This window comes from Vitis vinifera, chromosome 8 (assembly GCF_030704535.1).
Source record: "Vitis vinifera cultivar Pinot Noir 40024 chromosome 8, ASM3070453v1".
NCBI lineage: Eukaryota > Viridiplantae > Streptophyta > Magnoliopsida > Vitales > Vitaceae > Vitis > Vitis vinifera.
Window position 1 is genome coordinate 15,434,186 of NC_081812.1, and position 24,901 is coordinate 15,459,086.

A 24,901-nucleotide genomic window follows, 5' to 3' on the forward strand; every position below is an offset into this window, starting at 1 on the left:
TAAAAAAAAATTATAACATCTGACTACTCTTTGAAACTTATGTTCAAATTGGCCTCTTTGGTGTCACATAGGCACCATGTCATTAAAAATATTTTTTTTCGTCATTTTAGTTAAAGCCGCAGTTGGCATTTGCGACTTCATTTTTGAATTAAAACCGCAGTTGCCAACTGAGGCTTTAGTTAATTTTTTTTAAATTTAAAATTTAATTAAAAATTATTAAATTACAATTTATGATTGAAATTTAAAAATATACTTAAATAATAAATTATTTATATTTAAATTTAAAAATCTAGTATTACTTCAACAAACATAAATTGATAGATATAAAATATTATAAATGAATATTTTATTTATTAATAAATTAATAAACTTATATAACATATAAATAATATATAAAATTGTATAATTTATTAATTTAAGATATTTAATATATTAATTTATTTGTATTATGATAAATTTATCTTTATCGAAATAATATATTAAGATATAACTATTTGCGGTTGATAACTGAGATTTCAATTATAATTTTTTTGTTTTTACTTTCAAATTTAATTAAAAACTATTAAATTTATCATAATACAAATAAATTAATAATTGAAATCTCAGTTATCAACTGCAAATAATTATATCTTAATATATTATTTCGATAAAGATAAATTTATCATAATACAAATAAATTTAATATATTAAATATCTTAAATTAATAAATTATACAATTTTATATATTATTTATATGTTATATAAGTTTATTATTTTAAGATTATTAATTTATTAATAAATAAAATATTCATTTATAATATCTTCTATTTATCAATTTATGTTTGTTGAAATAATACTAGATTTTTAAATTTAAATATAAATAATTTGTTAGTTAAGTATATTTTTAAATTTCAATCATAAATTGTAATTTAATAATTTTTAATTAAATTTTAATTTTTTTAAAAAAATTAACTAAAACCTGAGTTGGCAACTGCAACTTTAGTTCAAAAATGAAACCGTAATTGCCAACTACGACTTTAACTAAAATGACAAAAAAAAAATAAAAAATTTAATGATATAGTGTTTACGTGGTATCGAAAAGGTCAATTTGAAGATAAATTTTAAAAAATAGTTAGATGTTACAATTTTATTTTTAAATGGGCCATTTTGACCCAAAACTCCAGCAAGGGTATATCAGTCTCGGGCCGTCCTGGATCTAGACCATTAAGTTTGGGCCAGGCTCAGGCCTAGTAGGCAGTCCATCATCAGCAAATATCAGAAGTCAGAAAAGAATACTTACAGCTGGCGATGAAACGTGGGCGTCCCTGATTCCATCCCACAAAACGACAAATGTCTCGCCAGCCGCTGGATTGACCGACACATTGGCCCTTTTCATAAATACCCAATCTCAAACATTTGTTTTACCTCTCAAATCTGATCCAGTTTTCTTCGTCAATAGCGAGTGTTTGATCTCTGTCGGAATTAGGGTTTTTAATTATCCATGTCTTGACTCTGAACTTTTCGGTTAGATCGGCTGCTACGGAGCAGGGTTTCGGTCCTATTCTCGGTTTCCGATTAGGGTTTTGATCCAGAGTGCTGTCTAGCGTTTTGCCCGATCCCTTGGCATAGGGTTTCGAAGGGCATAAAAAATGCCTTCGGTGCCCATCAAACTCCTTCTCCGTCCGATGATCCCATCCGTCATGTCTTTCCATGGTGGTTCGTGTTCTCATCGTCTGAAACGTCTTGAAAAAGGTGATCGGCGTGGTAATCTTAGTTAACATTTGATTTTATCTGTAGCATCCGCCCTTTTGTCTATTTAGGGTTTTTCGGGTCTCGATTCGTGATTTTCGCCCGACAAGAGGAGCTTTGACTGAGAAATTAGAGATCAAGGGATTGTGTAGTGATTCCCTTGATATTGGTTGGATCTAAGTGATCTGAAAACTTCGGTGTTGTTGGATTCTGCTGTTCTAAGGTGATTTCGATTGCCGTAATATAAGGTATATATACAGACACATTAAAATCAGATTCAACTTTCTCGTGTCATAAAATGTATTGGATTCTTTTGTAAGTGCTGCATGACTCTTTGTTCTTCTTTTGTTGTTCATATATATATATTTTTATCTCGTACAGTATTTGGTGCAACTGCAAACTGTACCGTGCTTGTCATAATTGGAATTTTTTATTGTAACAATATGTGAAAATGATTTGGGCTTTTTTCCCAGTGCGTGATGTTCTTAATTCAGATATTATGATTTGTTTAAGGATTGATATTAATTTAATTCTCACAACCCGTCATTTCTCTTATTTATTGGTTGCATGCCTTGTGACATGCTTCGTCTGCCACTTAAGCATGTTTTTTAACCTGTCTTGATGGAGAATGTGCATCAGCATCCGTGTGGGATCCATATGTACAGAATTATGTGCAAAGTTGTGATGTTGACAAGAAATGGATAAAAGTAACATTTCTCCCTTTCTGTTCTACTTTCTTTTAGAAATGAGCAGGGATTGTGTGTATCAGTGCTGTGCTATTGTCAGTGCACTCTTTTTGCTGAAAGAGTTCTTTGCAAGACTGATTTGGAAAACATGGGTAGTTGCACTTCACACCAACTTTTGAAATGCCAACCGTTGTCTAAGCCAAAATATAGATTTGGCAGTTGAATTTTTCTCTTAGTTCTTTATCTCTTTTCTACTTGCAGTTATTTAATTTCCTCTCTGTCTTTCTCTAAATGTTTTAATGCACGTAATGCTGTAATTTCCTGTCTTTGTCTAAGGATTACATGGCCACCATTTTTGTATGGAGAAGGAATATATTATTATTGTTGCTGTTATTTTGGACTGACTACCAGTTTAGTTAATTGTTGATTGGATGAATTGCTAATGTCCTCAAATCTTTCTATTTTGTGTGTTTTGACAGTTCTGTTCCTTCAAGTTGTGGATTTTCTCAAATGGACAATTGTTTTCCTTCTGGTGAATTAGTTTCTCAAGACTCAGATTGCTTCATCGACTTGCAGCAGACACATATACATAAAATGCAAGGCTATTGTAACAACACTGAAGATGTTTTGGAAGATTACCTTCAGAATAGTTTTAGTCAGTTTTTACACATTCAAGATGTTAAGGAATTAGCAAATAGCTGCATAGAACAATCTGGCATGGATGTTATCAGCAGTACAGAAGCAGAAAATATATGTGGGGAGCTCAAAGTACGTCAAACTGAATCCCCAACTAGATCTTATCAAAAGTCCTTTTGCAAGTGTGCGACATTTCCGTCTTCTGGTAAGACATCTCTTGCTGGGTCTTCAGGTGAAGAAGATGGGAATCCTGATGCAACATTGCAGGAGAACTACTCACTGAAATCTTTGAGTCCAGACATTTCACGAACAGCATCTTTGCCTGTAAGCCTTCTGTTCATTGATCAACGAATTGGATGTCTTTGAAATCACTGACCTACTATTCTTTGTTGTTACGTGTCTATGATGCTGATTCTAATACACAAAAACTTCCTAGTTTTTTTAATGTGATGCTTACCTGTCTGATTGGGTCAATAATTTTGTAAGTTGTCTGTATTGTTGAAGCAATGCCTTAGGACTTCACAGGTACATCCTTATAGACAAATATAATCTAGTAGTAACAGTACAAATGGTTTGAAGGAGTATATTATAGGGAATTACATGCACCTGCCTTGAGTTTGAAGTTTGTTGTAAGCCTGAAAGATTTTGAATATGCTTCCCCACTCCTTTATTTATTTATTTTTCAGATCTAGTTAGAAAATAAAATTATTGAGACAGATATCGAATACTTCATTTTATACCACTGAAATGGTTTTTTACTTCTAGCATATAGATTGCAATATCATTGAGAGTGACAGTGCGTGATCTCATGTACTTGATGTTCTCAGGGTGAACACTGGGAAGTGTGGTCCCAGTAAGTGACACATGGTCTTGGGTTTGAATCTTGCTACTGATGATACCCTGAATTTACCTGATGCTGATTGTTGCGGGGCGGTCAACACCCCGAGATTTGGGTCCCCATGGAGAGTCCTAAGAGCTTAGACATGGAAGGTTCCCCAATTATTTAAAAAAAAAAAAAAAAGCAGATTTGTCTTATTGCAATATTCAGTTCTTTGATTTGGGTAATGACTTAGCCTGAGCTTGTCTCATGGGATGTAACTTTTCTCTGGATTTTTCATAAAATGTTTTGATTTTTATGATATATGATTATCATAACATGTTATCATTTTGTTAGAAAACAGCCATTGTTATTTCTGTACAGCTGCGAGCTAGATATTCTGAAGTGCTTTAGTTGCCTTTCAAGGTGCATCGGGTAGTTTGAGCTTTATGTGGATTTTCTGTTTATTTGACATGCTGTGTCTTGAGTGGTTTGTGTTGGGTGTATAAAATTGACCACATTTTTGTATTTTTTTTTAAAAAAATCCTATACTGGCTTCTGTTACTGAATTTTATGTAAATGAAAAGGTGAATTTATTCTCCAGTAAAATTTGAATTCTTATGCAATAAATTCACCTTTAGCAAGCACTGCTGGACACAAGTACACACTGTGGGTGTATTCGATTTGCTCCTAATTAAGCAAATATGCTGTGGCTCTTGATACGATTCCTTTTGTTGACTGTTCTGTTTTGGTTCTTTTCTCTTTCATTCATTATCCTCTCACAGACTCCTTTGAAGCTTGTGTCTGCAATGAAAGGTAGCCGTGACAAAGAGGGGATTCCATTGAAGAAGCTGAATGTGACATGGGCCCCTGATGTGTATGATCCACCTCCTACAATAGTGTCTCACACAGTGAGAAATTGTAAGAAGCAGCAACAGTCCAAGAACAATAGGAAGAATGGAAAACACAAGCAGAAAGGCAAAGCTGCGCGAGGGAGCAATGGCAAAGACAAGAAGCAACTTCGTAAAATTGTTGGAAGTGGGGACAGGGGTTTTAGATCATTTGAAGTCAGGGATAAATTGATTGCAAGCAATTTTATTGATTCTTCTAGAGAACTCGAGGATTTCGAGGTTGGCAGCCCTGATGGCTACTGTGGGAGTAGCTTCCTTAGAAAATCAGTCGCTAAGGTCCACTTTTCAGTTGCTGAGGCTACTTAAGCCACAACATTATTAGTCTTATGTCAGGCTTTGCTCTTCACAGGCATTGTAGATAAATAATTCCATGAGAGTTTCTTGATTAGTGATGTCCACATACTTTGACTGTCTTCTTATCTAAATGCAACATTTTTGTTAATAATGTTTGCGAGTACAATTTTATGATTGAGAAGATATATATAGGACTTATATTCTGCAGTGTGTTGATTTGTGAGGATTCTGTTTGTATTTTGTTATAATATGAGGTCTTTGCTAATACAGGCATGATGATTTCCTTTTTATTCTGGCTTGTGGATGATCCGATATTTTGATAAAGTTTGTATGCCCTATTTGCTTCTACGATCATGTAGCTGGTTTTTGTTGGTTCTCTGGTCTCTCTTTTTCTCATTTTTGTTGGGGTGGTGGCTTTACTGGTTGTTGGTTGGGTTTGGCTGCTGCTGAAATCCCTGAAGAGGAAACTAGAAACAAGCAAAACCTGGACACGCTACAGAATGGCTTTAACTGGTAATGTTGGGTATTTGGTGTTTGTGTGGTGGGTTTGGCTCATGTGCTGGTGTGGCCTGTTTTAAATGTTGTGGTTAGTCCTGAGTTTTGGGCTGTGGTAGAGCCTAGTCGATCCGGTTGATCCTGCAGTCAGGGCAGGTTGTCACGGTCAGCCACGCAAAAAACTCTTCTGCTCGTAATATTTTTGCAATTGTTGTTCCTTAGTTCCTTAGTTTGATTTCCTTGGTTTGATTTTTTTTTCCTTTCTGATATAGCAATTCAGAAATTTGGGAATGCAGAATAAGGGGGGCCATGTATGCAAAATAAATTTGATCAATTACCATAATAAATCGAACAAGTTGGATGGTTATGACACTTATCTTCAGCCTAGCTCAGTAGGTTAACAAGAAAAACCTGGCTTCTTTCATGCTTCTCCCCAAGTCGAATCCTTTGTCCATACGTCTATTAGAATTAGTGTTACATTTTTTGAAATACTGCAGCGAAAGTTAAAAAGTAGCGTACTGCAGGATTATCATATTGATTTTTCAAGGACAGTCTTGACGCTGATGCATAAATAACTGAAAAAGTAGCAACAAGAGAATTTGATATAGAGGGAAAAATCATTCTATGTCGTGTACTCGGCATTTATCTTCACGTAGTCATAACTTAAATCACATCCCCATGCCTGCCCCCGCCCTGCCCCATCACCTGTTGCAAATGGAAGAGGAAAAAAAAATCACAGAGCAAAGCAGATGGGTCCACGCTAGAAAACTTAACCAAGAAAAATCAAAGAGCCCTTTCTTCTTCTTTTTATTTATTTATTTCAATTTCACTCTTTTTCTCAGTGAATGAAATGGACGGTGAAAGTTATCTCATAATAGTGATTCTCATAGACAACTATACGAGATTTGACTAGATAATATGCTTTAAAATTATCACATGGGGCAAACAGAAATACAGTAAAATTGCTAATTTAAGGCCATATCAGGCATATGCAAAATGCAAATTTATATTTTTGCTTCAATCTCCTTTCCACAATCCGGGAATTGAAGATATGGTCAAGATTAGAGATTTTCTCTGATGATAATGAGCAAAGCAACTTAACAGGTGGTGATTATAGTAACGCATGACTGATGTGACGTTTGAGAGACCAATGTGCAAAACCCCGTGTAAATGACTAAATGGCATGGTCCTCAACTATACGATATAAGTATATTCATGCTTCACAGGTATTTTGAAAGCTTACCAATAGAGATGTGAATTCCAACCGTACCATGGGTCTCACCAGCCTTCTTGAGATAATTACTAGCCGCAGCCCTGAAAGGTATGAGCTACTTAGCACTATGGAAGAAGCACAATATTCTGGCAATAGAAAATTGAGAAAAAATAAAAAAGAATAAAGAAGACGTGCTGAATGGAAAAATGAAAGAGCTGGAGACATGCATGCAGTATAGATAAGAGTGAATGTCTAGTTTCTTCTAAATTTTTCCGGGTACAAAAATTGTTACAACGAGCCTAAACAATCGAGTATGATGAACCTAAGGAAAAAGCAACTCACTGGAGCATTAAGGAAACGCCTAATGTTTTGTGACTATCAGTATAGATAAGAGTGAATGTCTAGTTTCTTCTAAATTTTTCTGGGTACAAAAATTGTTACAATGAGCCCAAACAATCGAGTACGATGAACCTAAGGAAAAAGCAACTCACTGGAGCATTAAGGAAACGCTTAATGTTTTGTGACTATCAAATTTGCCTTTAGTCAATGACTAGGACATTTTATGAACTTGAGAAACTTTCTCCAAAAAACTAGCATTTCTTAAGAAAATCTAATATACTTACGACTAGTTTCAAGTATGCTATATTAGCTTCCTTTCTGGTTTGTTTGGACACAATCCCTTAATGAAAGGGTTGAGTATCCTTCTATAGGAGTTAGGAAAGATGTATTAGCATGTGATCCAGAGGGATTAGGACAGTAAAAGGGCAGAGTCAGCTAGTCCAAACCTGTCAAATGGAAGCGGTTGTCCACCCTCCATAAGCAGAATTTCTCCAAGTGATATATGGAGCTTGTTGGGTTGGAAAGGGATCCCTGCATAGCCAGCAGCACAAGCAATGCGCCCCCAATTTGGATCTCGACCGTACACTGCAGCCTAATACATCATTGACAGTAAACTGGAATTAGCTAAACTGAAGGATTCAATGGATCAATACTCATCTCATGAGGTTATGGCACCGATTTCATGCCTTAGCAAGTGAAGAAGATGCCACTGATCGTGCAACCTTTGCTGCATCAGCCTCATTTTCTGCACCATTTACTGAGACCTGCATATCTAATTTAGAATTAGCTGGAAAATTATGATCCCTCCACAAAAAGTGCTGGACCTTTAAATTCATTAATGTTATATTAAAACCCATAAAATAGGCATTGCCCCAATTACTCATCCATCCAGAATATGAACCATGGAGGTAATGAATGAATTTCTAACTGGAATAAAAGCAGACTTGGACTGAGCAATTGAGGTGACCTTTAAGTTCATTAATGTTATATTAAAACCCATACAATAGGCATTGCCCCAATTACTTATCCATCCAGAATATGAACCATGGAGTTAATGAATGAATTTCTAATTGGAATAAAAGCAGACTTGGACTGAGCAATTGAGGTGAAGACCTCAGGTCTAGAGGGCCCAATCATTGTTTAATAGTTGTCGGTCTCCCATTTTGTTCATAACACTTACCTATAGACAGGAGTATGACAATTGTGAACCTACAAAACAGAGCTCCACATGGTTGATAGCCCAATACCACAAGTGCAATGAGATGATTCTAAGTGGACCTGTTGGCATGGCCATGTGTCCTCTGTACCTCCATATGCGGATGGTGGCAGCATTCACTAAACTACTTCCCTGTGCTTAGGGAAAGGGGACCTAGTAAAGATGTTCACTCGACAGGCAGATGTCAGATGTCCAAACTCCTTGGACAACCACAAATTTGGATACATGTCTGCAGCAGATGCTGAGAAAGGATTCCTTCACTCCACTGACATGAATTTCCTATCCTCTATAAATTCTTGATAGTAATAGTGGAGAGTCTTTTCTCAATCCATGGATGTAACAAGGGTATTCCAAACCATTTTAAATATTCTCTTATGCAGATGCTATGTTATCTAATTATTTAACATTGGATCTTGGTATTGCTGTGCTTCCATTGGCCAATCCAATGCAGCGTTCACAACCCTCTTTGATTACTGAGTTCCCCACTTGAGATTCCAACCTCCTCTAGGTCATCTACCATCATTTTTTCCAACCCCTTCCCTCTAAACTGCTCCTCTCTCCCCTTAAGCTCAAACAATTCACAAACTGCCTAGCTACGCTCCACCACAGAAGGAACTGACTTAGGCAAATGTTGAAATTGGTTGGAGGAATATAACTTTATCAGCTTAACAATCAGGAAAATTTCATATGGAGTTGTCTGTGGTCAAATAACAAACAAAAAAAATAACATGCTTAAAGGATCTAAGTTTAGGGAAATCATCCAAGAAATTGGGAGAAACCATAGAAGTTAAGCAGGTTTTGGGTATCACTAATTCACACATATTTTGAATTTTGTGTTTCCCATGCTTATTTATAAAAAGATCAATAATGTTTTAGAAATATTAGTGCTGCTGCCTTTTGTATTACTCAAAAGAAAATTTGTTCACTATTTGGTTTGCATGATTGGAAAAATGGTCAAATTTGCAATATTGGGTTAGGCTCATTAAGTATGCATGCTTTTAATGTAAGACTCATACCTCAATTAGGCATGTTGCTCCTTCTCCATCCCATGCTATTGATTTTGCAAGACCCTGCATTACCTGAAAAAAGGACATTTGTTAAGAACTGACCAGATTGGACCCAAAGGCTGTCCATAATAGTAGAAATTCAAGCCTCTAAACCTCATGAGCCAACTGACTTGCCACCCTTCCAAGAAGAGAATTACATGCTTTAAATTAATGAGCATTTCAATGTTAATAAAAATAGCTAAATGTGAGATTGATCATAATAACCATCTTTTCATTAAAAAAGAAAAAAAGTATTAGAAAAAACAAGAAACTGCCATTGTTCATCATGTTTAGTCAATTATGCTATATTTTTAATTTTCACTAATTAAATATGTCAAGGAGAAAAATGCAATGGTGGCATACCATGAAGAAAATAATGGCCCATGTTGCAGCAAGTGGATTTGAAGCCATGGAAAAGTATATAAAAATCTTACAATTCACATAATTAGAAAGCCTACTCCCAAAAAATTGAAGATGCAAAACATTGCTATATTTTATTATTCTGGTTAAGCTGTTGGGAATATATGTTTAAACCACCAAAGACTAGGAAAAAGGTAAATGGGAGTTGGACTAACTGCATCAAGGCATGCTTGAAGTTGTATTGCCTCGTGACTGATCAAAGATGATATCCTGGTTGACCCAGATAGCCCACTCGCTAAAGCAATGACAGTATCATTGGTACTAGTATCTCCATCTACCTGCAACAAATCCACACCTGAACCAGCTTAGGCCCAACTCGAATTTCAAGTCCAAATGATGTGGATTACTTAAACTACATCAAAATAGACTTGCCAATGGCCTATTTTCTCATTTCAGTTTCCAGTTTACAAAAAAAAAAAACCTACTACTAACTCTCTAATTTTAACAGAAATTCAGGTTAGGTTATTTTCTGTAGTTAAGTAGCAAGTATTTGATTTCATGGTGAACTTGACTAGTTGACTGACCAGGTTACCCGTCACCAGTCTGACCAGCTAGTCCAGTCAAATTTGATAAAACTTATACAAGAATATTACATACAGTAATTTGGTTGAAACTCCGGTTTACAGCAATCTGCACCATCTTTCTCCAAACATCACTTGCAACCAAGGCATCAGTTGTTACGACCTGGAACAAAGTAGTCCTATCAAGAAAGTGGAATAAGAATATTTACTTTGCAGAACAGGACATGTAGAAAACAGAGACGCACACCAAGCATGGTAGCCATATTTGGATGGATCATCCCAGAACCCTTTGCCATTCCCCCAACTCTAATATTTGTCCCTCCAACCTGCATTTTTCCAAAATCAGACAGAATAACAAATACTTCCTTGGCAAAATGAAAGGGAAGTCTGAGCAGACACATGGATTGGCAATTTCACAGGAAAAGATAGGTGACCCTTCAATTACTTTTGATTTGAAAGACCATGAAAAAGCAATCATGTTGAGAGTTCAATTTCAGAAGGAATCATGAGTGTCTCTCTCTCACATTTGTTTTTCGTCTTTTGGTCATTTTTGTTGTTTTAGCTTTTTGATAGGCAAAGAAGATATATACAAAAAAGTGCCTGGTAAAGAGAGGGTGCAACCATGGTACACATTAAATGCACAAAGCAGCAGCCAAGGGTAAAAGAGGTTGCAAATCTTTGAATATAGCTGTTGGGAATTTGAGTTACATCAGGTTAAATTAAGCCATGGATAGAGTGAGACAACACCAATAATTGAAAATTAATTAGTATTTGTGATAGTATATGCAGGATAGAATTAATGGTAGTTAATTGTAAATCAATAACTGGAGAGTAAGAGATAGGCAAATATATAGAAAAAAAGAAACCAAACCATTAACAATTTCACCTTTTAACATTGGGTATTCAAAAAGCTCCCAAACTTTTGAGGAGAGTTGATAAATCAATACAATTTAAGGGTAGAGAAAAAGATAAAAGCAAGCACCGTGGACATACTCAAGCTTAGGATATTGACTTTGTATCCATATCAATGTCCACCCAATAAGAAAATTGAGCAAGTAGTGAACATACTCATCTGTGTTGGATTCCAGGCCTAATTTCACATTGATACTATAGATAAGAGATGTCATATTGGTTCTCATGTAAAACATAAGGTATGAGCACAAGACTCATAGAAAAGAAGTCACTTCACACCTCAGATTCAATTGCCACACTCTTGCTCACTAAGTCGGTTGTGGTAATAGCTACTGCTGCAGAATCTGCCCTGCAATCCCCAGATATAAGATTCAAGAATGTTTCAATAAAATAGTACAGAAAAGAAGACAAAGGGATCAATCAAAAAGAAATATCAAGATGCCCAAAAAGGGAAGAATAAGAACCAAAAAGGAGAAAAGATGATCAACAGAGAAAATGCTACAGAAAATCCAATGGTTAAAATCACTACAAACAGTTTCCTTCATGAATGTAGATGGTTTTCATTTGCCAGGTTAATTGTTAAACAATAGAAACAAAAGCTGTACCCCTCAGTTGACGATGATAGTGAACTAACAAGCTTTGGAAGGGAATTGAGAAGAGCGTCCTGCATATGAATTTATCCAATAATCTGAACTGTGTATGATAAAAAAAAAAGATAAAAGAAATGGAAAAATTGAACACAAGAAAGTATCATACAAATTCCTATCACCAGCAATCGCAAGTAAAACAAAGAAACATGCAAATCTTCTTTTACCTTCTTTATTCTATGACCAATAACACCAGTAGATTCGATCAACACTTCCTCTGGCCTCATTTGCAGTAGCTGCAACAGTGGAACAATCATAGAAAGTAAAAAAGAAACAAACAACTCCAGCCTCTACAACAGAACAAGTCGAACTGAGGCATCTAACAGCCTGATGTTTGTTCACCTTAGCCAGGGCATTTGCACATTCTATCACATCCTGGTAACCTGCATCACCCTGGTAATCATTGGAAGGTCTCTTAGCCTCTAATTCAGTAATAAAAAATATTATGACAGTGACTTGAGAATTGATCATTGCAGTTGTTAACCCAGAATTACACAAGGAAAAAATTCTATACAATTTGAAATTTAATTGCATTTATATTGAATCTAGCTAAGCAATGGAATCCATGAGACAAAATCTTGAAAAGCACATAGCTTCTGAATGAGAAGTCAAGAAAAAAAACATCTAGCTATTCTAACACATCTTACCGTTGCTGCATTGGCTTGACCAGCATTTATTAACACTGCACGCGCCTGACAAGTTCCAAGTGTAGTCATTAGCAGATAATTAAGAAACTGAACCATACGGAAGAATTTCAAACTGTGCCCAGGGAATATATATATACTGAGTTAATAATTGATACACTGAGCTAATTAAGTTATTGGCTTAAGGAGACTCGCACTCAATTCCCATCCAATCCACATGTCGGGTATTTTGGGTTTATATCACAGTAAACAGTCAAGATAGCTGCTTCTGTTAAAAGAAAATCAGAGGCTAATGTCATAGTCTTTCCGAATCAAACTGCATTGATTAAGATGCACTTTTTCTGCATTAGATTTTCATGCATTGACATTGGACACAAAAAAAAAAAATCACAAATACCACTACCACGATCATCATCACCGTAAGTACATTATTTTATAAAGTCATGCAATTGATTAACTAGTGCTAGCGTCAAGCAGATGTGCAGTATCTGAAATGTGAAATTCACAAGAGTAGTGCAAAAAAAGTAAATATATGCAGGTACTGCTATCAATATGGAGTATCAAGACAACCATGCAGTCTTTTAATCCAATCAGGCCTGTGTTTTCCAAGACCTTATAAAATTAGGTGACTGGTAGAAAAGGGGAGAACGTCTTGAAGCCAATGGTAATTACCATAAGAAATGATCATACAAAAAGCTCATCCTTTACTTGGTTCATAATTTCAGTATTTCTTATGGAAAAATAAATAAAATAAATAAATTAAATAGGCCAACAATCAAAATAATGTCTGCATACTGTTTTTGACATATCCAATGCATTTTTGCAGTATACCACTGGCGCAGCTGCAACCACATTTGTAGTAAATGCTCCTGAGAATAGATGAACAGGCAAGGGTTAGAAGTTGTAACATCAATGTTATTTCCAATCATTAACCGAAAAGATATGATCCCATTCACCAAATTATTGAATCTAAAAGTTATATGCCATGCAGGAAGAAGGCAGAATACAAGAAATATAATTTTAGTAACAGTAGAAGTAGAAACGAGAACATAGAACTTGGGGTTAAGACTTTGTTAAGTGGTCAAACTATAGCCAACTAGACCAGGACTTGATTAGGATGAATGGTAACCTGCAGATATGGCATCTACATCACAAGCAACTAGTGCAAGATCAGGCTTCTCTCCTTTTGCCCGTAGCCCACCATACAAGCCTGCAGCTTTGAATCCCTTTGCAGCAGTAACTCCCCCAGGAATCTAAGCAGTAAAATATCTTGTATGATAAGTACAATAAATTTGGAAGCTAATTAATCCCAACAAATCATATGCCCTTAAGAGTAAAATAAGCATAGAATAAATGCAAGATTAACCAGACACAATGTTAGCACCATTGCAAGCTCAAACTTGATTCTATCCCACTAGCACATTGAGGGCACTTCAATGTCCTTTTTTCTTTTCCTTCTTTTACTTTTTGAAGAATTTATCTTACGAACGCAAGAAAGTAAAACTTCAAGTAACAATCAGAATATCTTGGACATGTTTGGGCATCCAATGGAAACTGAATAGCTTCATTGGCCATGTTTTTTATCACCAGTCCATCATCACTCCTACACATTGGGTCATTTCAATTTTCATCAAACCTTGAAACCAATTATATACCAGAAATATCATTTTCTTCAACAGTCCCAACCCTAAACCCGAAGCCCTAATATCTAGAAATAATACCTTCAGGTGCTATACAACACACTAAGATATAATACCGAGCCATTCATTCCTGTGAAAGGATAATTGAACAAACATATTTTCACCTTTTTAAAAATTAACACTCTAATTCATATCGTAATGAAACATGACTTCTATATTTTACTAAACTTTCTCACCTGCTTCCAAGGTCCATCAGGAAGAAATATTGGAGCCGCTGTTATGTAATTTGAAGCCTCACTCACACTCGACGACATTGCCAATATCCTAAAACCCCTCCGTTGATAAGAACCAAACCTCAAGACCTGCAAAATTAGCTCTTTCTCAAAAGACAGAACAGGTGATCATGGTCTAGACTAATCCTCGATCTGTTTGGCTGCCTAGAAAGTTGAGGAAAATAATAAAAAAATCACTTTCTGTGATCTCCGAATGATGAAAGCTCCCTTTGACTAAGGCGAGTAGTTGTATTACTCTCAGCCCAGTTAAGTCCCATATTTTCCGCTCGGGTCTCAAAAAAAATCAGAGACACTGACCTTTCTGCCATCGTTAAGTTGAGGAAATGTGATCGAGGTGTAATGAGGAACGCACAGAAACATGTCTGCAGACTATCTTGAAGCTCGTTTGGCTTCTAGAAAAAATGGATGAAAATGGATAATACGGCAGGTTTGAACAGGTTTTCCTGAATGGCGATTTTATAGGGTTTTCTGTTGAAACTTGAAAGGAGAGTGACTGTGAGGCAGTGTGGAAGAGAGGAGTTTGTGCGGCGTATTTGACAGTGAATAGAAGGCGGGATATATTATATTCTCGTGGACACTACGCCGTTCTGTTAAAGGATTTCTTCAATTCTAACCGCATATGATGAAAATCTTTAAGCTTTATTTTCATGCTTTATTCGATTTGGCGATGAAACAGAAAGTTAACACTTTCACGTTACAACTTACGACAAACCATTTTTCCATTTTTAGGAAGGAGACATCCTCCGAATTTTAAATGCCGATGAGGAAAATAATTAGGGCAAAGTGTGTTTTCATCTGATTGCCAAAGAACTCGTGTGATCGCCAGAGAACACAATCCACCGGAGGAATCCTTTTGTTTGAAATGCTACTACACACTAAAAAGAACGTAGCATTTTTTTTTATATTTACCTTATTATTTATGTCTTAAAATTTTTTACGGAATAAAAAAATTTAAAATATTTAAATTTTTTTTTATGCTAAAAATGAATTATGTTTTTGGGTAGATGGAATTCCAAATTAACAAAAGGTCCATGTAACTCTTCAAATTGAGCCCAAGACTCAATGAAAGTATGAAAATTGAGTTGAAGGATATCATCCTTCAGTATTCCAAAAATGCCCTTTATTGATTTTGAGAAAAAAAATTAATATTTTTGAAAAATACTTTTATTTAATTTAATATTTTTTATTTAATTTAATATTTTTAAAAAATACTTTTATGTAATTTAATTTTTTTTTAAATAATTTTATTTAATTTAATATTTTTTTAAATACTTTAATTTAATTTAATATTTTTGAAAACTACTTTTATTTAATTTAGTATTTTTGAAAAAAAAATTATTGAAAAAAAATTATTTAACTTAATTTTATAAAATATTTTATATGTATTCTTAAAGGGTATATTTGTCCGTTACTATTTCATATCCTTCAACTCAATTTGAAGAGTTATATGGACCTTTTGTTAATTTGGGGGCCCATTTACCCCCAAAAGATAATTCTCCCATAAATTTATTGATTTTTTTTCACTTTTTAATATTTAATAAAAATATAATATTAAAAATAAATAAAAAAGACTCTTTTTTCCTAGCACGAGGGAGGCGGATGTGATAAGTGAACCTCAGACCTTAGAAGAAAGCAAAATACTCTCCTTTCTATAAGCAATGATGCAAATTGAAGCAATAGGGATCAATATGCAAATCAGGTTAAAGATCTAGAGCTCCACTATCGGGGGAAAGAAATCCGAGGAATACTCGCCCTTATATAAATGAATTATGCCAGAAGGATAGCATTATTATCGAGTTACACTCCCCCCATTCTAAGAGAATATTTAATTTAAAAGGCTCCAAGGGCAAGGGCTATAGATTAACACTAGCTTACAAGAATAATACAACTCCACTCCAATTGTAGCAGAACTCAAACAAAAAAAAAGGAATTGAACTGGTTATTTCAGGACAAAAAAAATAATAGTAAATAAATTGGCTTAACTCGAAGACACAAGGATTAGGAAGTCATTATGGCTGGAGACTGTTAAAGATTATTCAATCTTAAATTCTATTTAAAATTAAGTTAAAAAAACAAACACGGAACTAAAATCAATGCTGATGATACAATAAATTTCTTCCCACAACAGCTTAGGTTTAGGACAATGGAGACAGTACAGTTCAGTTTATCATCCAACAAAAAATGGAATAATATTAAGAGTAGATTAGTTTTTCTCTGTTTCAATTGCTGAATAAATCACCCAATCGTACATGTTTGCCAATGTGTGGTGTATCTGAGATAAATAAAGTCACCCACACCATCCAATTGTCTTGTTTGTTCTGAAACCAGTTTCAGAAGACTCCGGCTCTTGTTGAGGTGGAGGTCGAGGCTCCCTTGGTTTAGCAGGATCAACAAAAATAACCCACCCATCTAAGAACTTAGCGTTCATTCCTTCTCTGGCTTTCTCAGCTTCTTCTAAGGTGGTGTATGTAACAAAGCCAAAACCCTTTGATCTTCCAGAGACTCTATCAGTTATGACCTTTGCTGCAAATATAAAATAAGGAAGCAGGTAGATTAGGATTGGAACCAAAGCTGGCAATAAAGATGCTTCGGAAAAAGTGAAGGTAGGAAAGCTTGAAGTTACCTTCAAGAAGCTGGCCAAAAGGAGAAAATGCTTCTTTTAGCTTTTCATCTGTTGTTAATCTCGAAAGGCCTACATCTCATTACATCAAGACAAGGGTCAGTCAATTCTTTAAAAGAGGTCTGTTCATGTATAATGCAAATAATCAAATAGTTAGTTGTTGCCACCTATTATTTCGTCAATGATGAATGCATTGCATTCCTAAAGCTTCACTGGGAATTCTATAAGATCCAACATATTTGTGGGTGTGTGATAAAATCTTAGCAACACAACAACTTGAGAAATCCACCCTCCACCATAAAGTACACGGCAGATAAAAAAGAAAGCATTCTTTCTATTAGTGATCAGTGATGCTAGACCTACCTGGGGAAGTATTGACCTGGTACCTGACACCACAATAGCACAATGACAGCGGTAACAAGTTCAAATCTCTGATATTTGAAATTTCCAAAATAAGTCACCAAAATGGCAAAATGTAATCATAAATCACCATAACACAAAATGAGGTCAACATAATTAACTTCAATGGTAATCACCCCAAACACTGCACAGGCAATTACTCTTTTTCTAAAAAGGCTCTGAAGGACCCTAAGAGATCAGAGGAACACCACGTCACATGTAAGAGATCCTCTTGCCATGGTTACATTATCATTAATGTAAGAGCACTAGTAATTCAAATTGCCAAATCTAGTAACCAAAATATAATTGAAAATTTTCATAACGGAAGCAGGCGTATACCATTATGATACTGCAGCCAAGAGAGAAACAACTTGAAATTGCAAAAACTCGGCAACTGAAATGGCAAAAATATGATTATAAAGTTCTCATAACATGAGGTCAACGTAATTGAACATCATGCCATTCTAATGGATGCCAGACAGCAACCGCGATTCCCCGTAAAGAGGCTATAAAGAAATCTATGGGATCAGAGGAACTCCATAGGAACCTTACATATTCTTTATATTTGGATTAATTTAACAGTAACATGGAGTGCTAGTGATTAAAATCACCAAAATTAGTAACCAGAATATAAATGAAAAGTTTCATAGCAGGAGGCCACTACAAGTGAACGTCTTGTCATGATAATCAAAGTCAGATGGCAACCAAAGTTCCTCCTAACACTTCGGTAAAATTGGATCAGCCATAGCTAAAGAGGCTCCAAAGATCTTACTTAAGTGGTCAGAGGAACTTCAGGGGACTACTGACATTTCCTTTCTCACGTCTTTTCTTGCTTGGCAAGGTAAATCCTCAAGCCTACTTTCTCTCATCTTTTGTGCACCCTTTGGGTGGGGAGCTTTTAATACAATTCTTTTTCACCCATTAAAAAAAAGCTACTGTTTATATAAGCTTTTGACAAGGGGATCTATCAGGGAGGACTAGGAAGATAAATCCTGGGCCAAGGAACCTGGTCAGACTTGTAGGTAAGGTGAAGAGGCAAAAGAAAAACAGCGAGGCAACTGGTGAGTGGCTGAAAGGAGTTCTATCCTTTCTACTATATGATATTTACGGTTTTCAGCATTTCTTGTGGCAATGAACGGTCAGACCCACAGCCACATTCTGATCTAAGATCTTTTGTCCAGTCATCTCACTGATATTCTCCATGCTTGGTCTAACCCACAATTTTGACTATGTCCAACATCCATAACTTTATCCACCTAGATTTTCCTCCTCTAAATTCAGTGACTAATGCAAATGGCATCTTTCTTAGCTGATAGATAAGAAGGGTGATTCATTGAAAATACTATGTTTATTCCTATCATAATAAAAACAAGAAAAAACAAAAAATTCAAAATACCATGGGCAGGACTTACCTCCTCAAGCACATAAATAAAGGGAAAGGGCACCCTATATGGTACACAATAATTTTCCGCTACTACTGGAGCCAAAATAGACAGGATTTCAAATGACTTTCATCACCCTCTAAGGTAGGATAATTACATGATTATAACCTCAACACTAACAAGCTTAATAGGACAGAATCGACAGATGAATAAAGAATTCAACTTCTCCAGAGAAGTCATTTCTTTGGTGAGCATGCACTGGCAAAAGTTCCATAAATTAGAAATAATACAATCAAGAACTTTCCCTTTCCACATAAATTTTTCCAGGATTTAGTACATGCCACCTTGACCCTTATAGGGCCCAAGGTGAAATATTAAGCTCATGCAACTAAGTGTGCCGGTGTGGAAATTTCTCATGTAGCATAAAAATATATAAAAAGTTAAGCTTCCAAACTTCTAAGAAAAAAGGAATGCCCCCTCTCTTTCTTTTGTAGAAACATGTGTATTGCATTCATATCCAACACAAATACCATACTCATAACTATGTCATGGTGTGGCAGTGGTGATGGTAATATTGAGCTTTTTTTTTTTTTTTTTTAATAGGATGATGGTAATATTGTGCTATGATAACAATGGTGATGGTGGCAGTGGCAAATTGTGCAGCAGCTGCCACAACAGCAATGAATCTGATGGCAAATGGTGGCAATGATGCAGTCTGGATGACTGTATTGAAACTTGAAAGTAGTAGTGAAAATCACAGTAAGGTTGGTGGTGGTAGGAATAGGGGCGATGATGGTGACTGGTTTCTTGCTATTATCTAACAAAGCCGTGGCAGTGGTGGTTGGGTAGCGGCGGTTACATAGCAATGTTTGTAGTAGTTGTTGCAGAAGTAACAACTGCTGTCTTAGAGTATGCTTTTATCAAGTTGAGTAGGATATGATAAATTTCATAATTTATTATCATACTAAGAAAAATAAAAATTGGTAATTGGTAATTCATTTTCCAACATCCATGCTCAAACCAACCAAGCTAAAAGCAATTTCCCAGATTCATTCCCAAAAAATGCATAACAAAAAAATTATAATTAAAAAAAAAAAGAACCACCAAAAAAATTAAACAACGGTTTATGGCGTCAGAATAGGCATCTAATTACTTAATCCTACTATATACGATTGCAAAATATATCAATGCATAGCAAAATAAAAACCCTAATGCTCCGTTTGATTGCTGAGAAAATGTCGGAAAGAGAAGAAGAAATAAACGATTCGAATCCTAGATTTTTCATTATTTTTAACGCTCTGAGAGCACAAAAAAAAAAAAAGGACTCGGCTCACTGAACCTACTACGATTATCTGGTTCATAACATAAAACTAAAAACTTTCTTTTCTGCATCTTTTTTTTTCCACCTCCGTTTTCTCACCGACCAAACAGAGAATAACAAAGAAGAATCGAAACGTACCGCTGACGAAGAGCTTTGGTGATGTGACGGTTGAATTAAAGCGAGCCGGAGAAAACTGAGATTGGAGAATTGTGGAAGATCCGGTGAGGACGCGACGAAAACTAGAAGCAAAAGCCATCAGGAAAAACCGATGATTCGACAGTGATAAAGAGAGCGATTTGGGGTTTAGAGGTTTATATATAAAAAGTTTCGTTGAGAAGATGCAAAACCCTACTAAAACCTCAGCATATTAGTTGAATGCCATTAAGGGGTGAAACTAGCGCAGCTGGGACCGAACCACCTGCTTTCTAATCCGCGCCCAACCCGATCTTTGAGCGGGTTGGGCTTTTATTTGTGGTTCGATCTTAATGCGCCGCAGCCTTCGAAGTTCGAACAATCTAATACTCACCCTAACCCAATTTGCCCTGATCCAAAGATATTTATGATTTATATTATTTTATGTATAATATTTATTCATTTGTTTTTAAACAAATTTTTAATTGTTTTAAAAGTACACGGTATCAAGAAATGGAGTTTAAGTCCAAAATAATTCATTGGTATAAAAAATTTGTAAGAATAGTACCCATGTCAAAATATTTGTTAAAGTAATTTTTTGTATCCACGTATACATCCATATGAATTTTTTTTAGTGTAAAAAACCATCATCGGTAACTATGATTTTAAAAGTTTTAAAAATATCTTTAAAACCACAATCATAAATTGTGGTTTTACAATTTTCCTTAAAACCACATTTAGTAATTGTGGTTTCAAAATTATATTTAATTCATCTCTATTTTAATGATATTGTGATTTTAATATTATTTTAAAAATATTCATTATCATAATAAACATAAAACCACAATTAGTAAGGAATAACCTAAAATCATAATTATTGGCATTAATTTTATATCAAATGTAAAATTTTAAAATAATATAAACAATTTATTTAGTTATTTTAAAATTTTAAAATAATATGAAAAAACTATTTTATTTAATTCATATGTGATAAAATTCATAAAACAAATAAATATTTTATTTACCATAAATATATAAATTTTTATGGAAATGCATGTAGGCGAAATTATTTTCTCAAAATTTCAATGAAGATATGAAAAAATAAAGATAATATATATATATAATTGTAAAAAAAAAAAATTAAACTGACAATGAAAAATTGTTATAAATTTTCCCTGAAGCAAACTTTAAGAAAATTTGGTACATCGTTAAGAAATTTTGGTACATCCACAATTTACATTAAAATAAAAAATAAAAAAATAAAATTCTAAAATCTCATATTTTTTTTAGTTGAAATATGGTTACATGAGTTCACCGTGGTTTTTAAGATATTTTTAAAACCATAATTACTAACTGTGATTATTGTAATAAATAATAATTTAAAAATAATATTAAAAATCACAATACCATTAAAATAAAAGTGGATACAAAATTATAAAACCACAGTCACCAATTATGATTTTCAAAAAGAAAAAAAAATTATATGGATGAATACATGAATACAAAATATTACTTTAATAAATATTTTGATATGAATATTATTCTTTATCATTTTTTTCTATCAATGAATTATTTTGGATTTAGGTGATGTTTATTTTTTTTATTAAATAAAAACAGTCAAAACATTTAATTTTTTCTATTCAATTAAAAATATTTTATTGAATATTAACCGATATAATTAAAGTTAACTTGTAATCAAACTCCAAGCAAATGGTTGGTGAAATGTACTAATCTCCGCCGCATCCGTAACCGTAAGCGCGTCAACAACGTTGGAAACCTCTTCCTCGTCAGCCCGCCGTTTTCGACCACCGATTCGGTGTCTGTCCAGAAGAAGAAGTGGGTCGATGACGCCTTTGCTGCACCTTAGCCGCGCTTGAGTCGCCGGCAAATGATATTGGTGATGGGTGGTGTAAGCACAGGTTTCTTCCGTTGATATGTGAATGACTGCTTGTGCCAACCTTTCCGGTGCGTTGCAACTTGCATCACAATCTGGTGGGGTCGATGCAAGCAAAGAGGAGTCTTTTTCTTGTACATTAAATGAACTGGTTCAAACCTCGAAAGGGATTGTCAGCTGTTTGTTCCTCTCTAGTTCTTCTGTAAATAATTTCTAAAAATTGCTTTAATGAAGGTTTTCTTTAGTAAGATATATATAGTTACCCCTTTTTTTTAGGAAAGTGAATTTAAACTTTCAAATTCTAATTGAATCATGAAAAGTAATAAAGAAATTAGAAAGATTATAATAAAATTTTGAATAGAAAAAATTTCAACGGCATTCTTGTTTTCGTGGACAAAAATTTGTTTGGAAAATTGGACTGTCGAAAGGGTACTCTATATGGCTTTTAAAAAATAATTTTTATTTATAATGTCTTATTTTTTATTATTCTTTATAATCATATAATTATTTTTAAAATAATTATTAAAAACGAACTAAGATAATTAAAATATATTCTAAAAAATTATCACATTTAAAAAAAATACAAGAAACACAATTTTCTATTTTTAATAATAAAAAATTGTTTTAAAAAATGATTAGCAGATTCTTAAATTTTGTTACATTAAAAATATGCTATAAAATTAAAATTATGAAATTTATTATAAAATAATATTAATATATGTATTATTTAATATACATAAATAATTTTTATACATTAAATAATATAATATAAACAAATTTATTTACGAAGTTTAAATACTTTTAATTATGAATACTATTAAACATCAAAGAAATTTCACATTTTGTTAATATAAAATATTATAACACAATATAATTGTTTATTTTAAACATTGAAAAATAATACATATACATTTTATACTACAAACTAAACACTGATATAACATTACATATCTTATTGAACATGTGACCTTAAGATATCATATTAATTAAATTCGATATCCAATATATCATATTCTATTTGATCATATATTGTGATATACGTTTCATATTGAATGAGATATGATATCTTATGATATATATATATATATCTTATCTTATATTGTGTCATTAACTAAATGTAACTTTAGGTTATATTTGGTTAGTTTGATACAACATTGAGATATGATAAAATAAAATATTATACCTTGTCTCATATTTGATAGATAATTAATTTGAATAAGTTATTTTATCACTTATTTTATCATGTGTTTAACCAAATTAGATAGAACTAGCAGTACATATTATTACCTTTTTTATATATACATTGTCTGCATATGATATATTAATCTTAAGCAATGATGTAGAATATATATATCACATGTATCATAATTTTATTTATTTTTATCAAAATTTTATTTGCGCATATTATTTATATTTTCAAATTAACAATTTTTATGATAAAAATAAAATCTTGTTTAAAAAAAACTAAAAATTATTTATAAAATGTATTGTAAAATAATATTAATACATGTATTCTTTAAACTGTATATATAATTTTTATATATTGAATAGCATAATATAATGAATTTTTTTTTATAGGTATTAAAAAAATGAATCATGAATATTATTAAATGTAAGAGAAATTTCATATTTTTTTAAATAAAAAATAATATAATGCAATATAATTTTTATTTTAAACATTGAAAAATTATATAAACTCCATTTTTATTTTATTTATATTATATTTTAAATATAAATACAATATAATATATTACATTAGAAAATATATTATATTTATTGAATTTAGTATACCACCAATAAAATATATCTCATATTTGATTAGTGATGAGAAATGATAACTTAGTCTATCATTTATCACATCTTATGTTCGATTAAACATAGGATATGATAAATGATATGATATATCATCAACACTTTTTTTTATATGCCCTTATGCTAATCTTATATTAAAGCTTGGGATAGACATATCTTGAATCATGATTTTTTTTTAATCAATTTTTTTTTAAATATTACTTATTTTGCAAAATAAAAATTTATATTATAAAATTAAGTTGGCGGTTACAAAAAAGAATAACTAAAAAAATGTTTATAATATATATATATATATATGTGTGTGTGTGTGTGTGTTATTTGTATATATTAAATAACATAATATGAACAAAATTTATTTATAAAGTTTAAATATTTTAAAATATTGTTAAATGCGAGAGAAATTTCATATATAGTTTAAATAAAATATATATTAAACTGCATTATAATTTTTATTTTAAACATTGAAAAAATAATATATATTTCATTTTTTTTATTCATTCTACAAATTAAATATAAGCATGACTTTACACATTCAATTGATATTATACCTTAAAATATCACATCTATTAAATTTAACATCCCAAAATATCGCATTCAAATGGAAATCATATACATTTTTTTATCAAATGAGATATGAAATCTTCATATGGACATGTTATTCCATTTTATCACACGCAGTAAATTGTAACAAGTAATTTCATATGATTCAAAGATAACTTACATTTAGGTTATGTTTGTTTCTCAAAAAAATATTAAAGAATTTTTTTTAAAAGAAAATTATTTTATCATGTTTGATTTTACTATATAAAATAAAATTAATAATTAAAATTTATTATTATTATATATATATATATATTAGTATTGCTACAATTGAAATAAATAA

The 24,901-nt window shown here is 32.9% G+C and overlaps 3 protein-coding genes and 1 non-coding gene across 6 annotated transcripts; 2 read left to right on the plus strand and 2 right to left on the minus strand.

Moving 5' to 3' along the window:
* The first annotated feature begins 1,288 nt into the window (after positions 1-1,288).
* LOC100248230 (uncharacterized) lies at positions 1,289-5,279 on the plus strand. Of its 2 annotated transcripts, none has more exons than XM_002274305.5 (3): positions 1,289-1,976; positions 2,894-3,374; positions 4,653-5,279. In XM_002274305.5, exons 2-3 carry the CDS (start codon positions 2,925-2,927, stop codon positions 5,082-5,084), a joined length of 882 nt encoding a protein of 293 aa, XP_002274341.1. In that variant the 5' UTR covers positions 1,289-1,976; positions 2,894-2,924; the 3' UTR covers positions 5,085-5,279. The 2 variants fall into 2 exon arrangements, with proteins under 2 accessions (XP_002274341.1, XP_019077225.1); XM_019221680.2 differs by having other exon boundaries at positions 1,389-1,951.
* On the plus strand, positions 2,475-2,621 carry LOC132254231 (small nucleolar RNA snoR135). Its single transcript, XR_009466507.1, has one exon. It is a non-coding gene; the product is annotated as a small nucleolar RNA snoR135 (small nucleolar RNA).
* Positions 5,280-5,870: 591 nt separating the features above from the next.
* Positions 5,871-15,194, minus strand: LOC100253362 (arginine biosynthesis bifunctional protein ArgJ, chloroplastic-like). Its single transcript, NM_001397747.1, has 17 exons — positions 14,756-15,194; positions 14,402-14,527; positions 13,655-13,778; positions 13,321-13,394; positions 12,529-12,573; positions 12,224-12,274; positions 12,049-12,117; positions 11,840-11,898; positions 11,514-11,583; positions 10,568-10,648; positions 10,399-10,485; positions 9,957-10,079; positions 9,352-9,414; positions 7,806-7,883; positions 7,566-7,711; positions 6,811-6,881; positions 5,871-6,272 (listed from the first exon to the last, which is right to left on the minus strand). The coding sequence occupies exons 1-17, from the start codon at positions 14,816-14,818 to the stop codon at positions 6,190-6,192; spliced, it is 1,413 nt and encodes a 470-aa protein (NP_001384676.1). The 5' UTR covers positions 14,819-15,194; the 3' UTR covers positions 5,871-6,189.
* A 1,345-nt stretch (positions 15,195-16,539) lies between these two features.
* On the minus strand, positions 16,540-20,754 carry LOC100258495 (organelle RRM domain-containing protein 2, mitochondrial). 2 transcript variants are annotated; one of them, XM_010655143.3, is made up of 4 exons: positions 20,539-20,741; positions 20,319-20,419; positions 17,082-17,150; positions 16,540-16,981 (listed from the first exon to the last, which is right to left on the minus strand). In XM_010655143.3, the coding sequence occupies exons 1-4, from the start codon at positions 20,544-20,546 to the stop codon at positions 16,746-16,748; spliced, it is 414 nt and encodes a 137-aa protein (XP_010653445.1). In that variant the 5' UTR covers positions 20,547-20,741; the 3' UTR covers positions 16,540-16,745. The 2 variants fall into 2 exon arrangements, with proteins under 2 accessions (XP_010653445.1, XP_002274178.1); XM_002274142.4 differs by having other exon boundaries at positions 20,319-20,754.
* Between the last annotated feature and the right edge of the window lie 4,147 nt (positions 20,755-24,901).

Excerpts from the sequence above, each read along its gene's own strand:
- LOC100248230 (XM_002274305.5), top strand. The coding sequence starts at position 2,925 with ATGGACAATTGTTTTCCTTCTGGTGAATTAGTTTCTCAAGACTCAGAT. Across the intron at positions 3,375-4,652 it reads CACGAACAGCATCTTTGCCT|ACTCCTTTGAAGCTTGTGTC; the intron begins GTAAGCCTTCTG and ends ATCCTCTCACAG.
- LOC100258495 (XM_002274142.4), bottom strand. The coding sequence starts at position 20,436 with ATGGCTTTTGCTTCTAGTTTTCGTCGCGTCCTCACCGGATCTTCCACA. Across the intron at positions 17,151-20,318 it reads ACCAAAGCTCTTCGTCAGCG|GCCTTTCGAGATTAACAACA; the intron begins GTACGTTTCGAT and ends AATGAGATGTAG. Across the intron at positions 16,982-17,081 it reads TTTTGGCCAGCTTCTTGAAG|CAAAGGTCATAACTGATAGA; the intron begins GTAACTTCAAGC and ends TTATATTTGCAG.
- LOC100253362 (NM_001397747.1), bottom strand. The coding sequence starts at position 14,818 with ATGTTTCTGTGCGTTCCTCATTACACCTCGATCACATTTCCTCAACTT. Across the intron at positions 13,395-13,654 it reads TGTAGATGCCATATCTGCAG|GAGCATTTACTACAAATGTG; the intron begins GTTACCATTCAT and ends ATCTATTCTCAG. Across the intron at positions 11,584-11,839 it reads CTATCATCGTCAACTGAGGG|GGCAGATTCTGCAGCAGTAG; the intron begins GTACAGCTTTTG and ends TGGGGATTGCAG.